This window comes from Dermacentor variabilis, chromosome 5 (genome assembly GCF_050947875.1).
Source record: "Dermacentor variabilis isolate Ectoservices chromosome 5, ASM5094787v1, whole genome shotgun sequence".
Lineage (NCBI taxonomy): Eukaryota > Metazoa > Arthropoda > Arachnida > Ixodida > Ixodidae > Dermacentor > Dermacentor variabilis.
In genome coordinates this window covers 49143689-49161615 of record NC_134572.1, presented here as the reverse complement: position 1 = coordinate 49161615, position 17927 = coordinate 49143689, and the positions used below count along the sequence as shown (strand labels likewise).

The following is a 17927-nucleotide window of genomic DNA, read 5'->3' as shown; positions in this document are numbered from 1 at the left end:
TCAAATGCGTCGGGGCGACGCAAATCCAGTGTCACCGCTTTGACCTGGCCATCCCGGGAAAAAGAGAACTAAACAGAACAAGAAAACACAATTACCGCTCGATTAAGCTCATCACTTGGTCGGGCTTGTATGCGCGGCCTGTGCCTGGACGTTTGCGGCGAGTTTGGCGTTCCGCGTCGTTTTTTTCCTCCTGGGTTGCGCTTTGTTTGGAGTGCCGCTCCCGAGAGAGCCAATGTGGTTTGTTTTGGGAAACGGTTGTTAACCCAAACTCTCTCTGTTCGCGCACCGCATTGGATCTGGCGCGAACCTCTGCGCCACTTGGGATGTTGTGATGCCGCACCGAAAGGTATGATTTGCTGTTGCACGTGTAGCCGCGCTTTGGTGCGCCTATACCACGGATACACGGGGTTTTTACGTGTTTCCGCAAACGCTGAGGCATAATGCAGTTTCCTTTCGATCGGGTGTTGCCTGTTGTGCCTTTCAGCGCGCGCACTTGCACTATGACCTGGCTTCATGTTTCTGCTTTTAATGTTTGTGTTTACGAACAACATGCGCATGCAAAACAAAAGTGGATTGCGTTTTCGGCGTAATGAACGCACACAGATGGCCGTTGTGTGCGTGTGGGCGTTAGTGTGTGTGTGGGTGGGGATGGGCGAGGGAAGCGTACGTATGTGACCTACATAGCGAACGTGTTCGCGATAACGAAAGGATTGTATTGCGCTTTTTTTTTTTTTCACAATAGGAGCCTATCGACGATCCAGTTTATTTCTCGATTCTATGGCACCTTGCATTACATATTTTGCCACTTGCGCGAAGCTTTTTACCCGTTGACAAATTTACCCACGCCTAGTGTGGAATATTTTAGCGTAGCATTAGCATATGTCGTTACCGTTTCCCCTACCGATGCCCCTTGCGGTAGCGGTGTTTTCGCGGCTTTACTGCGCATGCGCGGTTGAGGGGATGCGGTAACGGTAGAACGGTAATGTTATGGTAAAATGCTGCTAACGCTTCGTTCGAGCAGCCCAGCGTTGTTGCTCGACCCCGTGAGGAATAAATTTACTCCGCGCGTTTCTTTGGATGGTCGGTGCGATGGATTTGTGGCGCAGAGGGCGAATGAAAGACGTCCGTAGCTCTTACACGTCTATTTGGAGCCTAGCGGGGAAATGATGATACAAACGATTAGCGTGAATTCCTGTCTCGATATCTGTAGCTCGTAAGACGCCCCCACGCGTCGCCGGCTTGTGCTCGCTGTTGGCCCAGTACTGAAAATCTAGTGCGTTCAAGGTTCAATCGGAAGATTCGTTCGGAATCCGTTCGTTCGTTCGTTCGTTCGTTCGTTCGCTCGCTCGCTCGCTCGCTCGCTCGCTCGCTCGCTCGCTCGTTCGTTCGTTCGTTCGTTCGTTCGTTCGTTCGCTCGCTCGCTCGCTCGCTCGCTCGCTCGCTCGTTCGTTCGTTCGTTCGTTCGTTCGTTCGTTCGTTCGCTCGTTCGCTCGTTCGTTCGTTCGTTCGTTCGTTCGAAGTACTTCTGGTAAACGAAGGCGTTGCGGAAATGAGTGGTAAATGATGACGATTCATTGTGAACTAAAAAAAATGTCAGTAAAGTAATACGTAACATAACACTACTCACAAAAGGCATGGTCAATTGCAGTCTCGAAAGTTTTGCTGTCGGTGTCGGCGGCAAAGGAGGCGGGAAGGCGGTTTCATTCAAGGATTGTTTTACGGCACACTCACTTGATAGTCCGAAGAAGAATGTCGGTTGCAGACAGTACGAGAGAGAGACGGAGAGAGAGAGAGTCTTTTAGCGCGTTTTTAAGTCAATAAGCAACTTCTATCGCCGCTTTTTCACAGTGTCACATACCCATACTGAGAGATTAGTCAAAAATGGGAACTTACCCCGTAGCACATACCGAGTGGCTAAATCATAGAAAACGAGCAAATCAAAGGCGCCGTTCAATACAATGCACTATTTCGTTAAGAGCTAGGTGTGCGTTAGGGATGCCTATGTGCCGACATTGTTCGTGCAGGCTTTATGCAGGATTTTTTTAAAAATTATTATTATTATTACGACAGAACACAGTTTCGCTTATTCGCGCTATACTTTGGCGGTCAGCATACATGGTTTATACGACGATCCTTTTTTGGTGGTGCACGCATTCGGAGCGCATGTAAGCTTCGTAAATTTATCCACAAATGTATCCGGCGAGGAAACGGCGACGAACGCCTAGAGGGCTAGAAGAGACAAAGGAAGCTTCGCTTTAATGAGCTCATCGTATGCCGTAAACTCATTTACCCGCCGTACATCGAGCGCAGTATAGTGTCTCTCCTTTGTTTTAAATACATGCGAGACGTAGAAGTTATGCCACTAAGCTTGCCTCTCAACCAACTTGAAATAAATCTGTTGCGCAAGGAAAATTCCATGTGCCGTTCTGACGTTTCTGCTGCAGCTGTCGCTTTGAGTGTCCTGCGGATTGCGCTGAACTGGCGCTGTCTTCTCTCATATTGGCATTCATGTAATGACGTTTCTGACGCATATTTGCCTCGCTGTTTAGTTTAGTTTTTCCCGCTCCTACGCGAAATGCCGAAGCCGACATCGGGTCTCGCTTCGAGCTTCTCCATTTGTTTCCCCAATCAAACCAACGTTGGTGGTGCGCCCTCTGTCGAAGCAGCCTAAATTTTTTGTTTTCTGGTAACGGATCTTGTAAAAAAATTTCAAGACCTCAGGGCACACTATGTCATACCTGTGAACACTTCGGAATCATATAGGCCTGTGCTATCACGTGTTCTACGACGTTATATGTTCCCGCCGCGGTAGTCGCCAGTGGCCGCCCGCCCCTCTTTCCACTACGGCGTATTTTATAGCTGTGTGTTTGATATTTTGCTTCAAGCGTAGGCAAATTAGCTGCGTCCGGGGGTGGGGGAAGGGGTAGTGTCGATCTGCATTAAACGCATTCGTCCTCGCGCGCGTTTCCGCCAGATCAAGAAGTCGGCGCGGTCGGGCCTCTTCCACGAGATGGACGACGAGCAGCTGGAAGCGAAGGTGGCGCCGGGCAGCGGCGGCGGCAAGGCGTCGGCGGCGGCGGCCAACGGCCAGGCGGGACCCATGGCCGGCATGCTGGCGGCGGCCTCGACTCCGGCGCCCGCCGTGCCCCCGTCCGCGCTCGTGACCACCACGGCGGCCGCGGCACTGGCCGCGGCGGCCGCCGCCGGACAGCTCTCGCTCAACCAGGTATGTTGTACGTCGCGCCTGCCGAGTGCCAGTTCGACCAGGTTGGTGCCTGTACATGTGCGAAGAAACGGCGCTTCTAAAATAGGTCCAGGTGCGAGGCGACACACACCAGGTGGCGCTGAGACCCGCGGCAGCGAGATCGGGACGCCTTGGAACGCGCACCTATAAAGCGAGATATAAGACGGAAGAAGAAGCATGTGCTTGCTGCGGTAAAGCTAGGGAAACGACGGAGCTTGTTTTATTAGAATGTGAAGACGTCTGCCCAGCGGTCGATTTAGGCACCATTGGCCTCCTTGAAGCCCTTGGGTTGAGCGAGAGCAGGGGAAAAGTAAACATGTCCGCAATAGAGCTTAGTAAGAGGCGATTGGAACATTGGTGGAAGAAAACTAGGGAAATGGGGAAAAAAAACGGAAACTTACAAAAGCAAAGTTCAAAATAGGGGGTCAGGGAATATGGTTGTGGGAGTTCATGATGTTTTTTTTTTCCTTTTTCTTTTTTTAACCTAGGTAGCACATTAAGCAGTATAATAGCAAGAGCTTGGTGGCGCAACCCACCGCGCCTCGTTCCAAAGGGGACGCTCATAACATCCATCCACCCAGCAAGCCTTAGATATTTTTGCTCAAAAAAGGAGTTCTCATACCTAAAGTGTGATATGTCAATTTTTTCTGCTCAGCTGCGCCTGCTGATGCCCGCATATACAAGGGGATCATCTTTAAGCTTTACGGAATGCTTAAGATACCCTGTTGCGGATAACATAAGTCTTGTCCTTGAGGTGGATAGTTCGGAGAGGCGGACATTACTTGTACGCGAAATCAAAACACATATTCAACTAATTAACAAGACATTCACTAATTATCTTCCGAATGAATTAGTTTGCGGCACATATTGCAATTTATGAATTGTAGCCGGTGAGTTGGCAAGGCGTACCACTTGAGATGAATTTCTAGAATGACGCCAGCTTGGAGATATGTGTCGTTACACTCGCCGTTCAAAATATACTGTTGTTCCACTTACTTTTATTTATTTATTTATTTATTTATTTATTTATTTATTTATTTATTTATTTATTTATTTATTTATTACATATGAAAAAAGAACGAATACAAAAGAAATGCAACTTACGCAATGATCAGAAAAAATCAAAGCGACAACTAAATACGACTAATTGAAAATACACTGAAGGAATATAACTTGACATACATTAGAACAGTATCATATGGAGCTCAAGGCGTCAGAATAAAGGCAATACGCACATACAAGCACTTGTAACCCTTCTCGCGAGAAACAAAGGCAACAACTACCAGAGGTGTATTGATAAACGAGCGAACTTTGCAGAATACTGCAAATAGTAAATAAGGAAGATATGAAATGTATCAAACCAAATTCATGTGTAAAAAAACTTAAAACAAAGTAGTAACGAGGTATGCCAACATAGCAATACCGTTAACATTAAAGACACATGTGTTCAATGGAATCAGTGCTTATCAATTGCAACAATGACAGGCTGTTCCAATCTGTTATAGTGCGCGGCAAGAAATAATACTTAAAAGAGGTTATTTCAGGTGGTATAAGGTGTTAAACAATCAGGGTGACGATGTCGTGTTTGACGCACTGTAAGTGGTTTAACATAAACTTGTGGATGGAGGGATAAAAAGTTGTCATTAATAAAAAAATAAATTTCAGTCTGTATTTTTCTGCATAGCTGTGGCGTATGAATATTATGCCGATTCATTATGCTAGTAAGAGAGTCACTTAGTCTATATTTAGAAAAAATAAACCTGACAGCCTTACGTTGGATCATCTTTAAAGTGTTAATATTAGCTTTCTTATAGGGATCCCAAAAAATGCATGCATATTCTAATTTCAGTTGAATGAGTGAAGTGTAAGCCAGTAATCTAGTACCAGAGGGAGTGTGCTTTAGTTTGTGCCTGAGGAGACAAAGCTTCTTGAAAGACGAGTTACATACTCTAGAAGTGTAGCCATCCAGCTGTTTTAACAAAACACTCTTTTATTTGGTATGCCTATGTTCTTCGTCCCACACTTCGGCAAATAATATCTCGAAACTGGTGTCACGCTGGAAATTCATTTCAATCGTACACGTCTTGCAAGCTCATCGGCAACAATTCGTAAATTGGAATATGTGCCATAAGGCAATTAATTAAGAAGGTAATTAGTGATCTTTTGTTAATTAATTGAATATGTGTTTAGATTTCTCGTGCTAGGAATGTCTGCCTCTTCGAACAATGTAGCTCAAGGACAAGAATTATGCTATCTACCACAGGCAATTTTCAAAAAAATTCATAAAGCTTAAAAATGATCATCTGCACGACGAATAAATGCTAAGGTTGCTAATCAGCGCTCATGCGTGTCGTCTCCTCCTGTTATGAGCCGCTGTTCCTTTGCCAAGATATGCCGGACCTCTAAGCGGTGCCTTCCACTTTCCTCGCTTCTGTCGATTAAAACCACGAGCTTTCCTGGTCTCGCCCCTTCATTATTTCATTACTTCCCCTACAAGGTAAACAACTCCGCAACTTATAAGAGCGCTCGGAGAAGCAACGATGTCACCTCAACAGTGCATGCTTGAGCATTAAGATTAGTGATTTGAATGCGAAATTTCCCTCTTAGTCTTTCTGTTTTTTTTTACCACAGGCTCACTGTAGACCTCTGTTTCACTTACCTTTGCAGCTGATGGTAGCTGGAGCTCAGGGCCAACAGTCGAACCTTTTAATGCAGGCTGGATTGGCTCAGCAGTTGCAGCACGTAGGCAAGGTGAGGATGCTTGCTGAATTTTTGTTGTAGTGTATAAAAGCTAGAACACCTGCTGCCTGCGTCTGCTTTTGTTTGGAACTGGTGCCTGCCTGCCCTAAAGACTCAGCAATCCATTTTTGCTCCCCCATCGCAGTTGCCAACGGCTTCAGGTCTTCCTGGGCTTCCTGTCAGTAGCCAGGACCTCCAGCAGCTACAACAGCAGCTCCAGCAGCACCAGCAAAATCTTCAGAATCAAATGGGCCAGTTTGTGTTTTTGCAGCCGGGACAGCTGCCACCAAATGTACAAGCGCAACTCTTTCTGCAGAACCAGGTATGAGTCCCGTATTGGCATTTATCTTACGGGATACGTTCGGGCATGGCAAACATTAGAGTGCATGAACTGCAGTGACCGTCGCGTGACAGTGACTACACTGGCATATTCTGGGTCTTACCTTCTCCCACCTATTACTTCGTGAGAGGGCACTCCAGGTAAAGTTTGCGTAAACTTAATAATTGTATTCTCATCTGATACATCGTAATCTATCTATCTACGTGTCTGTCTGTCCGTCCGTCCATCAGTCTGTCTGTCTGTCTGTCTGTCTGTCTGTCTGTCTGTCTGTCTGTCTGTCTGTCTGTCTGTCTGTCCGTCCGTCCGTCCGTCCGTCCGTCCGTCCGTCCGTCCGTCCGTCCGTCCGTCCGTCCGTCCGTCCGTCCGTCCGTCCGTCCGTCCGTCCGTCCGTCCGTCTGTCTGTCTGTCTGTCTGTCTGTCTGTCTGTCTGTCTGTCTGTCTGTCTGTCTGTCTGTCTCTGTCTGTCTGTCTGTCTGCTTGTTTGTTTGTTTGTTTGTTTGTCTGCGTTTCACCTGTAAGTAAACTAGAAACTGCAATTGGCCCCTGGCTAGAGCTTCCTTCAAGCGAGTCTGGCTTTGGACAAGACTGATCTCCCAGTAACGCTGCTGTGCAGGGTCTCCTCCAGCAGGGCCTGATGCAGCAGAGCCTGCAGAACCTGCAGCTGCAGGCCAGCCAGGCGCTGCCCCCTGGGGTGCTTTCGTCGCAAGCGGCAGCCACCGTGGCGGCTGCCGCTGCCGCTGCCGCTCAGCAACAGCTGCACCAGCTCCAGCAGCAACACCACCACCAGCAACAACAGCGGCAGCAGCAGCAACAGCAACAGGAGCACCAGGGGCACAACCGGGCATTGCACCAGTCGCCACACAATATGGCTCACATTCAGCACAAGGTTGGTGGCGCCGGCCCTTTTGAACAGCGTGATCTAATTCGTTGTCCAAGCAACATTCCTCGAGAGCTGTAAACGCAAGTTACTGAAGCAGCGTCGTCAGGAACCTCGTGACTTTGTATGCAAAAAGAAAGGGTAATGAAAGCCTGCGTTACATATTTTTATGCATTTGCAATGGGAGGAAATGATGTCAAGTGGCCATTCATCAGGTCTCAAGAGAACCACATACCTGCCTGTGAACCTCTATCACTCTATCTGCTCATAGCGCGGCATTTCACTTTCTTAAATTGAGGACCATGGTAGTCACTTGATGAATTTGTGCTCTACTTAACGCAGTTATTATAAGGTTTCTGCATCAACCAATTTGTGTGCGCGCTTGATTGCACCACGGGAGGTGGCTTACCTTATAATGTCATTTACGCGCCTAGAGTCATACTGTTTCACTGTCAGATGCCGCACTGCTATCTCGAGAGATTTATCGTGAGATTCTGCATGCCCTTCTTTTTGTACCGCAGCAAGCGCCGACAGGTCCTCACCAAGTCAAATCGAGACCAGCGGAGCCAAGTCCAGAGGAAATGACGGACTTGGAAGAGCTCGAGCAGTTTGCCAAAACGTTCAAGCAAAGGCGGATCAAGCTCGGTACGTCATGTCTAAAACAAGAACATCATTATAGCAAGTTTTGAAGGGCTAGTTTTATGAGCTTCTGGTTACTACTGCAGCAGTTATAAATTTTACTATCTCTCATTCTTATTGCTTTTGTCTGCCTCCGTTATTATTGCTAGTAATCTCTATGATGCTGCACAAAGCGCCGAGTAGCGAGGTCCGGCATTGCTAGCAACGGCCACTTAGGCCTAAAAGTTGTGTCCCTGCCCTGGCACGTGCTGAGGTTCTAGCCGTCGGTTCACTTGACCCGCGCAGGTTTCACACAGGGAGATGTGGGCCTGGCTATGGGAAAGCTGTACGGCAATGACTTCAGCCAGACCACCATCTCCCGGTTCGAGGCGCTCAACCTGAGCTTCAAGAACATGTGCAAGCTGAAGCCGCTGCTGCAGCGATGGCTCGAGGACGCGGACGCCTCGCTGAACAACCCGGCTGCCCTCGCCAACGCCCACACCACACCGGAGTCGATCGGCCGGCGCCGCAAGAAGCGCACCAGCATCGAGACGAGCGTGCGTGTGGCGCTCGAGAAGGCATTCGTGCAGAACCCCAAGCCCACATCGGAGGAGATTGCCGTGCTAGCCGAGGGCCTCTCCATGGAGAAGGAGGTGGTCCGCGTCTGGTTCTGCAACCGGCGCCAGAAGGAGAAGCGCATCAACCCGCCACCGGGGGGCGCCGCCGCGGGAGCCTCGCCGCCGCCGCCCGGCCTGCACCTGAGCAGCCCGCCACCGCTGCCGCCGCTGGGCGCCCTCCACTCGCCGGCGTCGCTCGCGAGCAACGCGTCCACGCCGTCGCCCCCTCACGCGCCCACCCCGACCGCCGCCCACCCCCCGCGGCCGCTCCCGCTGCCGCCGCACGCCCACTCTCCGCCGGCCCTGATCAAGACGGAGTGAGACGCCTTTTCCTTCCCCCGCCACCCCCTCCCTCACCAGTTCCTACCATATCAGAAGGCCCCCGCGCGCGTGGACGCGCGAACGGCCTCGTCTTTCCCCTCCCTACCTTCCCCAACCTCCCAGTGTCCCGACGCGTGTTCTTTTTTTTTTCTAGCTAATTTTACGCGAAAGCGTGCTCGCGTTGCGACCACAAGTGTTGGAGCTATGGACGCTGTTTGGAACGGCACTGTTGTCCACTGGCTACACCCATCGTGGACCTTGCTGCCGGCCCCCCCTGCCTACCTCAAGAAACACTGCATTCAGGGGCGCGGGTCTGGTGCGGTCTCGACAACTTTTTTGTTCGTTTTCTTTTCACTTGCGAAAAGAAATCCACTCAAGTGATGAAGCCCTGAAACCTGCGTTTCGTGTAGGCGAGGGCTGAATGGACGCTGTGTACGATGCTGTAAATGCAGTGAGCAACTCAGGGAATATTGCAAAAGCAGAAGAGTTCACGACTTGTCTGTAAAATAGTGTAAACTGTGCTCAGGCTGTGGAATCCAATGAGATATCCATGTGTTCTACCTGTCTATGGCCTGTTGTACGTGCATCCTATCATTGTCCTTTTTACATAGTGGTGACATTGTTTTTCTTTTTAGATTTTTTTTTAAATGTTCGAGCAGCACTGCCGGTTTAAAAGGCATGATTATGCTACCTCAGATAAGGCTGGTAATTCCTGTTTTTTACCGCTCTACCTCAAAATTGCATTTTACCTATTGCAAGTATTCGGACCAAAAATCTCACCCATTTACTCTTTTCACTCACACTGTCCAGGTATTCATACCATTTGATGACTACTACTCTGTGAGCACTTAAGGCAGGCAAACTGAAATTCAGGTTTTTGAAAAGCACACATCTTTTGAAAGGAAAACGAATAGACAGGATAGCTGCCAGTGCCATTATACATAAAAAATGTGTTTTATCCTTTCGACATATTATGTATACAATGTACATTTTTATACCAGTTTCTGATCACTGAGGCTGATGTTAGTTTCAGATATAGTTGTGTTGATCTTGGATAGAGATTTATCTGGTTTTTACGTGTATTTTGCCCCTGTCTACTTCATTTCTTGCTTGGGCTGCAACAGTTCTTTTCTCTGTGAAGGAAAATGAGAAAGCATCAAAGGAAGAATATGTCCGATTTTTGTATTACATTGTTGGCTCATATTTAGGAACGTTTTCCCACCTTTGCATTGTTGATTGTGTCCTGTACATAGGTCTTAGTGGGATGGCTGTCAAGACAAACCCCCCAACGAAGGCTGTGGTACACTTACGGGCTTAACTGCATTTCCAATGGCACTCCCATTTCTTGTGCACACAGTGTCCAGAGTAGGTTCCCAGCTATTATGTTTAAGGTGCAGCAGAGGCGTTGTCATTCGCTCCTCAGGTGGAGAGCTTTGCAATGTAATCTTTCACATTCATTACCTTTCACTTTATAAGCATGTATAGTAGTTATTGGTAAACTGTTACTTTTTATTGAAAATGAATGCCGTTATACTGCTGCATCAGCTAAACGGCACTTGATTATTATTGCATTTGAGGTTCTTAAGATTGTGTAGAAGCCTGAAAGAAATATTTAAAATTTTTTCTCTGCGAATCTTTAGCAAAATATGTAAATGTTAATATTAAGTTTGAAGCCATTGATAGAGCCAAGAGCACCTTCAAAAGTGTTTTATCACACATTTAAAGTGTAAATGTGCATTCTTTAATGTGTTAAATGTGGTACACTTTCCAGCGGCATGAAGAAACTAGTCTATACCAAGCCGGTATTTTTGGACACTGTGAGCATAAGAAGAAAGCATGTAAATGGACGCAGTTCAAGTCGTCCTGTTGTACCCCTCTCGAAATCAAACACATGAAAGCAGAAAACTCAAAAGATGTTAACGTAATTGAAATATATATGTGTATACACAATGTGTGTGCAACTTTAGAAATGATGTCTGCTTGTCAGAATAACAGCTACTAGTATTATATTTACGAGTGTACGCGTGAGGAGTGGTGAGAATCGTTCTGAAGCACTTGTGTAACAAACCCTAAGACATACATTGGCGCGGGAATACTTTGGCATTTTTAGTGATGGCTATTTACCATGAAGACCATGTTCGTTCACACTGTTTTCATGTGTGAGAGTGTGACTACTTTGTACTTGATTGAACTTTAACTACTAGTCTGCTCATTGAGACAAGACAAACTTTAATCACTACAATCTGCCATATCTTCTTTCTTTCTGTTTTTCTTTCTCTCTTTCTCTTTTCTTTTTTTTACGTTTTTACTGCGCACTGTGTAATCTATATGTGATCCGGTCTATTGAGCTGATTCTGTGCAAGATGCGTAGCGTAACGTGCATTTCTTCAAGATGTCTACAATGACAGTATATGGCGCAGGTGTGGCTTTCTTCATTTTCGTTGCTGCCACATGTCCTGAAATTGGGCAGTTCGTTCGTTCTTGGTGGTGAACAACTTTACATTTGCTACCTACGTTATTTGTCTGGTACACCAAAGTCGAGTACCAAATGTCTCATCACAGGGAACAAACTCTTGTACCCAGTAATTGCGGAGTGAAACCCAAATTATTGCTTCTCCGCCACGCACTGAGCTCTGCCTTGCCTTTTGATCTGGCGAATCGTTTAATGCGGGTTCTCATCTGGTGACACATGCGTCCCACTACAAAGAATGTGTCAGTGTCTCTGCCTGGTGGCTACTTGTAATCAGCTTTCGAGAGGCTCCAATCGGTTGCCGACTGCGTAGCGTTTCGGTGCTTATTATTTCCCCTTTTTCAGCTTTTTGCCCATGCATGTTCACTTAGCGAACACTGCTGTTTGTACCAAGATCGGATTCGCAGCTCTCAGCTGACTCAAGAATTTTCCGGTTCGCTCAAAAATATGACGGCGATAAGTCCGAGAATTGACAAAATTTCGGAAAAAAATATTCTGTCGACTGACGATCTTGATTGTTTTTCCCTAAAATATTTTAACCTGATAAAAAACGTAGAAAAAAATGTGAAGACGCAGTTTGTTACTGAAGACCTTGTCGAGAGTGTTCAGCTCAGCGCTCCGTTAGAAAGCGAAATGTTGGAAAGTTTTATTTTCTATGTCTTAATTTCCTCTGAGTTGATCTCCCACGTTTTTATTTCTCTTATTCACCGCACATCACCGAACTCGTTACTAGAGAAGCTGCCACGATGTAGGACCTTGGCATAGTATCGGTTAGGGGCCGAGTTAGTTCATCGGTTAGTTCATTTATATTCTGGCGTCGTTTCAAACCCAGGAACGCTGATCGCCTTACCTGTGGACGTCGTTGGGTTAGTCAGCCGGCGGGTTAGTCAGCTGGCTGGTCTGCCGGTCAGAGCGTCTGGCTGCGCTCATCTCGTGACGCGGATCGGTTAAGCCTGATCTGAGTTGGCGGTGTCACTGCGTGCCGTAAAGTGGTGTGTCATTCCCATTCCTCGCCCGACCGGTGTTGAATGTCTCGTTGCGTGCTTATACGCCCATCTTCGCAGTCGGCGCGCGTTTATACTTATTACATAGCCTGTGGCGCGATTCCTTCGAAAGGGGTTCGGGTATGCCGCCTTGCAAGAGCACACTGCTTCTTTCAGTGCCAATCGAGCCACTCATGTCACATCAGTCATCCTCCGCAATCCACGCACACACTGGACGCGCTTTTATTTAGCGGGGCACGCACACCTCACACTCATACACTCACTCATGCACACGTACATTGTACACGGACAACCAGCATTTCGCAATATGCTCGACATCGTTGAAAGCGGGTATTTTTTCTGTTGTCTTAACCGAAGGACTGAACTGCAGGGAAGTGTGCAACGGTAACTTATGTTGTGTAATCGCCTGAGAGGAGAAGATCGCAAAGCAGAGGCTTTTTTCTCCCTCTCTTTATACTTCTCTGTGTCTTCTCCTTCTTTTTTGTTTTTCTTTTATGCAAGGAAAAGAGTATCCTTATCATAGTTTTTGGCGTCTATATTGTCTTAATTCTCTCTCGCTTGTACTTTCCTCCCTTCCCCCCACTTCTTATCTCTTATGTGTGTGCAGTTTGTGGTGTCTCTCGTCGTCGGTGGACCTTATTTCTGTCGTGATTTTTTTTCTTTCTTTCGTGTTTCTTTTTATTGCGGTTTTTGAAAATGAGCGTGAATACGCGTGTGTGGCGAAGTTTTTGCAAGTCCAAATATATTGTGCATACATATACATGCTATGGTGTTGTGTGTCGGCGTTCCGCTGCGTTCTCCCGTCAACATTCAGGGATTTCTACACATGCTCATGCATACTATACAGTTATAGGGGCAATGCAGCGGAGCCATTGGCACACTGTTAGCTTCATTTTCTTTTTCTTTTCTATCTCTAGCTCTCTGTCTCTCTCTCTCTGGTTTTTAATTTTATTTGCCGCGTTGCTGATTTACGTTTTTTGTTGCTTTCTCTATTCATCTTTATGCTGTACTTCTCTTTTTGTCTCTCTCTATATTTTTTTCTTCTGTATGGTCGTGACTAAGCGAGTGAGTGTGAGTAAAGCCATATGCAGGAAAAAGGGAAAGGGAACGCACTTCGTGATTCTGTGGTCGGGCTCTGCAAGAAGACTTTCGTACTCGTTTTGCTCGAACAGTGTCTGCTTGCACTACAAGAAAGAAAAAAATCCAGGCTTGTTTTCAATGTCAATTTCAAAAGCGTAGATTGGGATGCATTTTTCACGCTCATTTACGGCCTGCCCGGTGCACCGTTGTAAACAATTGTGCTACAAGTTGATGTTTTTCGCTCTCCGAATCGCTGCGCATATGCTAAAACTTCGATCATTGTAACTTGATCGCAGATGTGGGACATCTTAAAATTTAGCTGCTTTCAACGTGACATGCTTTCTGCTGAAAGCAGAAATAACGGACGAACAACTTTAACGTCCTTCACTGACCCGAAGGTAAGGTCAGGACTACATGAGCATTCCTGAGCGAAATGCTCCGTCATCTGGACAGAGAAATTGACATTTATTCAGCATGACATTGACTGCAGTGCACTGTGAATTTAAAATAGCGGGAAGAATATGGAAGAACACTCTTGCAGAGCGCGATCCTGGTACATATCGTCCGGGGTGGTTGAGGAGAAGGCAGCACGCGTCAGATGTGTTGGCACATTTAGAACTTCTGCTAAATCAGTGATGCACGAGAATTTCTCCAACACTAACCGCTGCTCTCGACTTATTGTCAGTCATAGAATCAGTTGCGATAAGAAATGAGTTGCCTTTGAAATATGGCTGAAATGTGGCCGTGTGCAATGGCTGTTACACGTGCTACAAATACGTATTCATGCGTTACTTTATCTACATTTTTCTTTTCACGAAAATTCTTCCTTTTAGCCTAAATTAATCGCGCGGAGTTTAGTATTTCGAGTGTGGCTCATGAGTTCGCCGGTTCGTGCTATATTTTGCTTAATACGAAACATGTTTGGTCCTAAAGGACTATCTAGACCAAACTGTCCACGTAACTGCCTTGTTCGAATTTCGCGCTGTTGGGACAAACAGCAGGACCATAGCGCCACCTTATGACTGGTGAACGCATTGTAAGGATGGAAGTGACACAAGCTACCGCTTCACAGAGCCTTGGTGCTTTCGAGAAAATCTCGCGGCGCTTGGTTCAAAATGACCGCACGTAACAGTGCCGTTCACTGTTGTATTTAAAACCTCTTCATAACTAGCTGCCAATTACATAAACAGCGCGGTCAACACGTCTTCTAGCCATGTCTTCCTTGTTTGGTTGCTGCGTAGACCAGCTACCTTCTTCATATCACCCCGGTAGGAGTGTCCCAGACCACCGCAGTGATGTGTAAGGGAAAAAGAAATAGATATGAAAGATGCGAGAACGCGAAAGTGAATCAAACTTTTAAAAAAAAGACAGATTAAAAAAAAAAAACAAGAGCGAAGTGCGCGCAACCTTTTTTGCCGTGGTGCTGTGACTAGAGTTCCTCTTAGATCTTTAGCGGGAAGGCCGTCGGGGACTGGAGATATATTGCGGGTATTTCTAAATCATATTTTGGATTGAAGTGTATTCAACTCCTTCCGGGCCCCGACGTGCTTTCCACCTAAAGAACACCTTGAAAGAAAGACGAAACGAAGTAACATTTAGAACGCGTCGAGAGAAAATGAAGCTCGGAGTGCTCTGTGTTTGTATACGGAAGTATGCCTCGCACACACATACACCTCCCCATTTGTCGCGTATGGGAAAACTTACTTTGCTTATAGACGGAGAGATCTGCCTACGTCGTGTACACCTTTTTAACTGCGGGCATCATTACGCCTTCCTTCCTGCATTCGTATTGCGGGCATTGCACTTACGGAAAAATCTGACAGATGTGCTCAACCTGCGACGCACGATTACTTTATTTTAAAATTATTTTCTTTCCTTCATAGCCATGAATGAGGTAGCCACACCATTACCCGCGTATACGTCTATCTGTCTGAGGCTGGAGTTGGCAGACTTTCGCTTCGAGAAAGTTGCAACGTAGTTATAATGTCGCCAGGAAATGATACGTCCATGTGCTTGATACGTACTACGTCTGCCTGTACTATCGCCTGTTTTGCGTTCGCTGCATTCCCCTCGCTGCCGGGAGGCGTTCCAGGTGTGAGTTGTGCTAGCCGCTGTCCAGCGCGTAGTTGCAGGCGCCGCTCCTCGAATTTCTGTAGCATTTGCGTGAGTGCCTAATTTCGTATTCCTTTCATTTTTTTCTTTTTTTTTTTTTTGCCTGAATTGCTCGGGGAATCTGCTGACTCGGACGACAGTGTTGTGTACCTTGTCAGCTCAATAGTTTTTACCGTGCACTTTATACAGTGGGCCGGAATGAAAACACATACTGTAAGGAGAGAAGTGCTTATATCCTCTTTTATTTCATTATTCCAGTCGGTGTAAAAGCGAAAGAAGGTAGTATCATTTCGAGTGCAGTATCTTAGCTGTGGAAAGCAAAAAAGGGAAAAAGAACTGGTACCATTCGTAACTGAAGTTACGCATGTCGTTTCACCTTTTCCGGAAATCGCGAACTTAGTCATTCACACTTGCAAACTTCGAAAAATTCTTGTGATTTGTGAGCAGCGGATGGTTTCTCATCTTTGTCTATGTGCGGTAGCCTTCGCCAAAGCGGACATTCGACTAAAGCGCCTTGCCGATGTTTCAAAGCTCGATCGTCCGGTTTTTTAAGGACGAATTCGTCAAACTATCGACTGAGCATTCAACTTCTTTTTTTTTGCTTATCGTGCATGATGTAGCAGGTTCACCTCTCTCCTTATTTCGTTGCTTAGAGATGACAAACGGGAGTGTTCTGTCTTGTTGGCATATTTCCCCAGCTAGTCAATGTTTTGCGTGTGCATGCGTCCGGCATACATATTACATGCCGTCTGTTTTATTTCTCTTTCTCTCTCATCCGGTTAACAGGGCGAGGGAAAAGACATAGATGGCTGATATCGCTTGTGAAGCGCTTACGAAGAAAAGATTTAATATTGCTTTCTTTTTAAATTCATTTGTGTTTTATTGGTGCTAAGCAGTATGGAGACCACTTTTCTTTTTATCTCTCACTTTCCAATTGCGTCGTTGTGTTTGTATTGTTGCCGTCTTCGTTGCGTTGCCATGACAAATGTGTTTTAGAGCTTCTCGGACGTCCACTGAGGAGGAGTGTAACCACGCTCGTTCTCGATTACAGCTGTCTTACTTCCCGTACCTTTCATCCCCCTTTTTTTTCCCTCTTCTCTCTTCGCGACGCTGTGGCCTGCGCACATTCTGCTTGATCGCTACGCGTCTGGAAGGTCCGTTCGATTCGCCTGCGTTCCCTGAACTGGTGCTTCACTTTGGTATTCGTTTGACCAGTTCAACATGGCGACGGCTGCACGTGGTCATTCGTCTGACACGGTGCAGACGTTGGCGCGCAGAAACGCACAACAATGTCCGCGGTTGTAGAAGTGGTAGTGCAGGCTTCATGCACGAGCTTGTGGTCTCGTGCGCCAGCACGGTGATGACACACCGAACGCTCGTGGAGCGCAGCGCGAATCGAACGGACCTCGCGAGGGGAGACGGCAGGCTGCGCGCAGGTCTTAAAATGCAGCCTCCTGGCCTGCGCTGGGCCTTCTTCCGAGTTCGCCGCTGCAAGAGAGTGTCCAGAGGCTTCCCTGCGTATATTTGCATTGCCATGCTTGGACCGCAGCTTATTCCTTTGCTCGCGCCAGTGTTCCGGTTTTCTGTGAGGGACGATCGCTGCAATGTCTTCTTTTTTGTTTTCTTTTTTTGCCTCGTACAAGGTCATCAGCGAGAGTGTTGTTGTCCTGAGAGATGATAGTTTCTTGTGAAAGAATGCTGTTGAGTTTATTAGTTTTTTTTCTTTTCCTTCTTTTTTTCTCGTGTGTTACTTGTGCGTGAAGAAAGATAAGAAGAAAGATGTGTTAAGGCTGTTCGCGGTCTTGGTTCATTCTCTTTTTTCTGTTATACGAAGGGAGACAGTCATCATCAAGTGCGCAATAAAATAAGGCAGATTCCCAAAAAGACTGTGAAGCCTCATCCTTACCATGTGTTGTGTGCGTGCTCTGCTGGACTCGCACAGCCGCGTGTACACATTCGTGTACCACGAAACTTCTTAGCGAGCTTGACGGGCGTCAACAGACGTTTCCTGCCTGTCACGTCATTTGATTTTCAATTACATTACAGAGGTAACATCAAGAGGTATTGCAGGAGTAATACAGATGGTAATATCAAGCCAGGCTGTTCGATTACACTTCGGGAATATTAAATTGCTAGCCCTTATACCCTCAGTAGAAACATGTTAAGCGGGAAAGTGCGCTGGAATGAAAAATGAGGTGGCGATGCCACCTTTAGGTTCACGCGTCATATACTCATGACGTCACAGATTATAGCATCTGCTCGTACAACTAATGTTTCAGTAAACGAAGAATTGCACTGCATGGCTTTTGAAGTAAGCAGAAATTCAATGTTGTAAGTCTTCTCAAGTTTTCCTCCGTACAAGCGACTCGGATTCCGCGAGGGCGCCAAATTACCGCGAAATAGTGACGACATTGCACTCGCGCGAGAAATTCAAATAAAAAAATATGTTGCCTTCATTCTTTTAAATGCCAATAGCGTTGTGAAATAGACTCTTTCAAGTCAAAT

At 46.6% G+C, this 17927-nt stretch overlaps 1 protein-coding gene across 4 annotated transcripts in view; it reads left to right on the top strand.

The window, feature by feature from the left end:
• LOC142582567 (uncharacterized) overlaps positions 1 to 17309 on the top strand; it is a 281846-nt gene extending 264537 nt beyond the window's left edge. For all 4 annotated transcript variants that reach the window (XM_075692429.1, XM_075692427.1, XM_075692428.1 and 1 more), the window contains 6 exons: positions 2975 to 3226; positions 5912 to 5995; positions 6129 to 6305; positions 6937 to 7209; positions 7722 to 7845; positions 8125 to 17309. In XM_075692429.1, the coding sequence (XP_075548544.1) occupies positions 2975 to 3226; positions 5912 to 5995; positions 6129 to 6305; positions 6937 to 7209; positions 7722 to 7845; positions 8125 to 8756 (1542 nt within the window). In that variant the 3' untranslated portion in view covers positions 8757 to 17309. The remainder of the gene's footprint in view (positions 1 to 2974; positions 3227 to 5911; positions 5996 to 6128; positions 6306 to 6936; positions 7210 to 7721; positions 7846 to 8124) is intronic.
• The last annotated feature ends 618 nt before the right edge of the window (positions 17310 to 17927 follow it).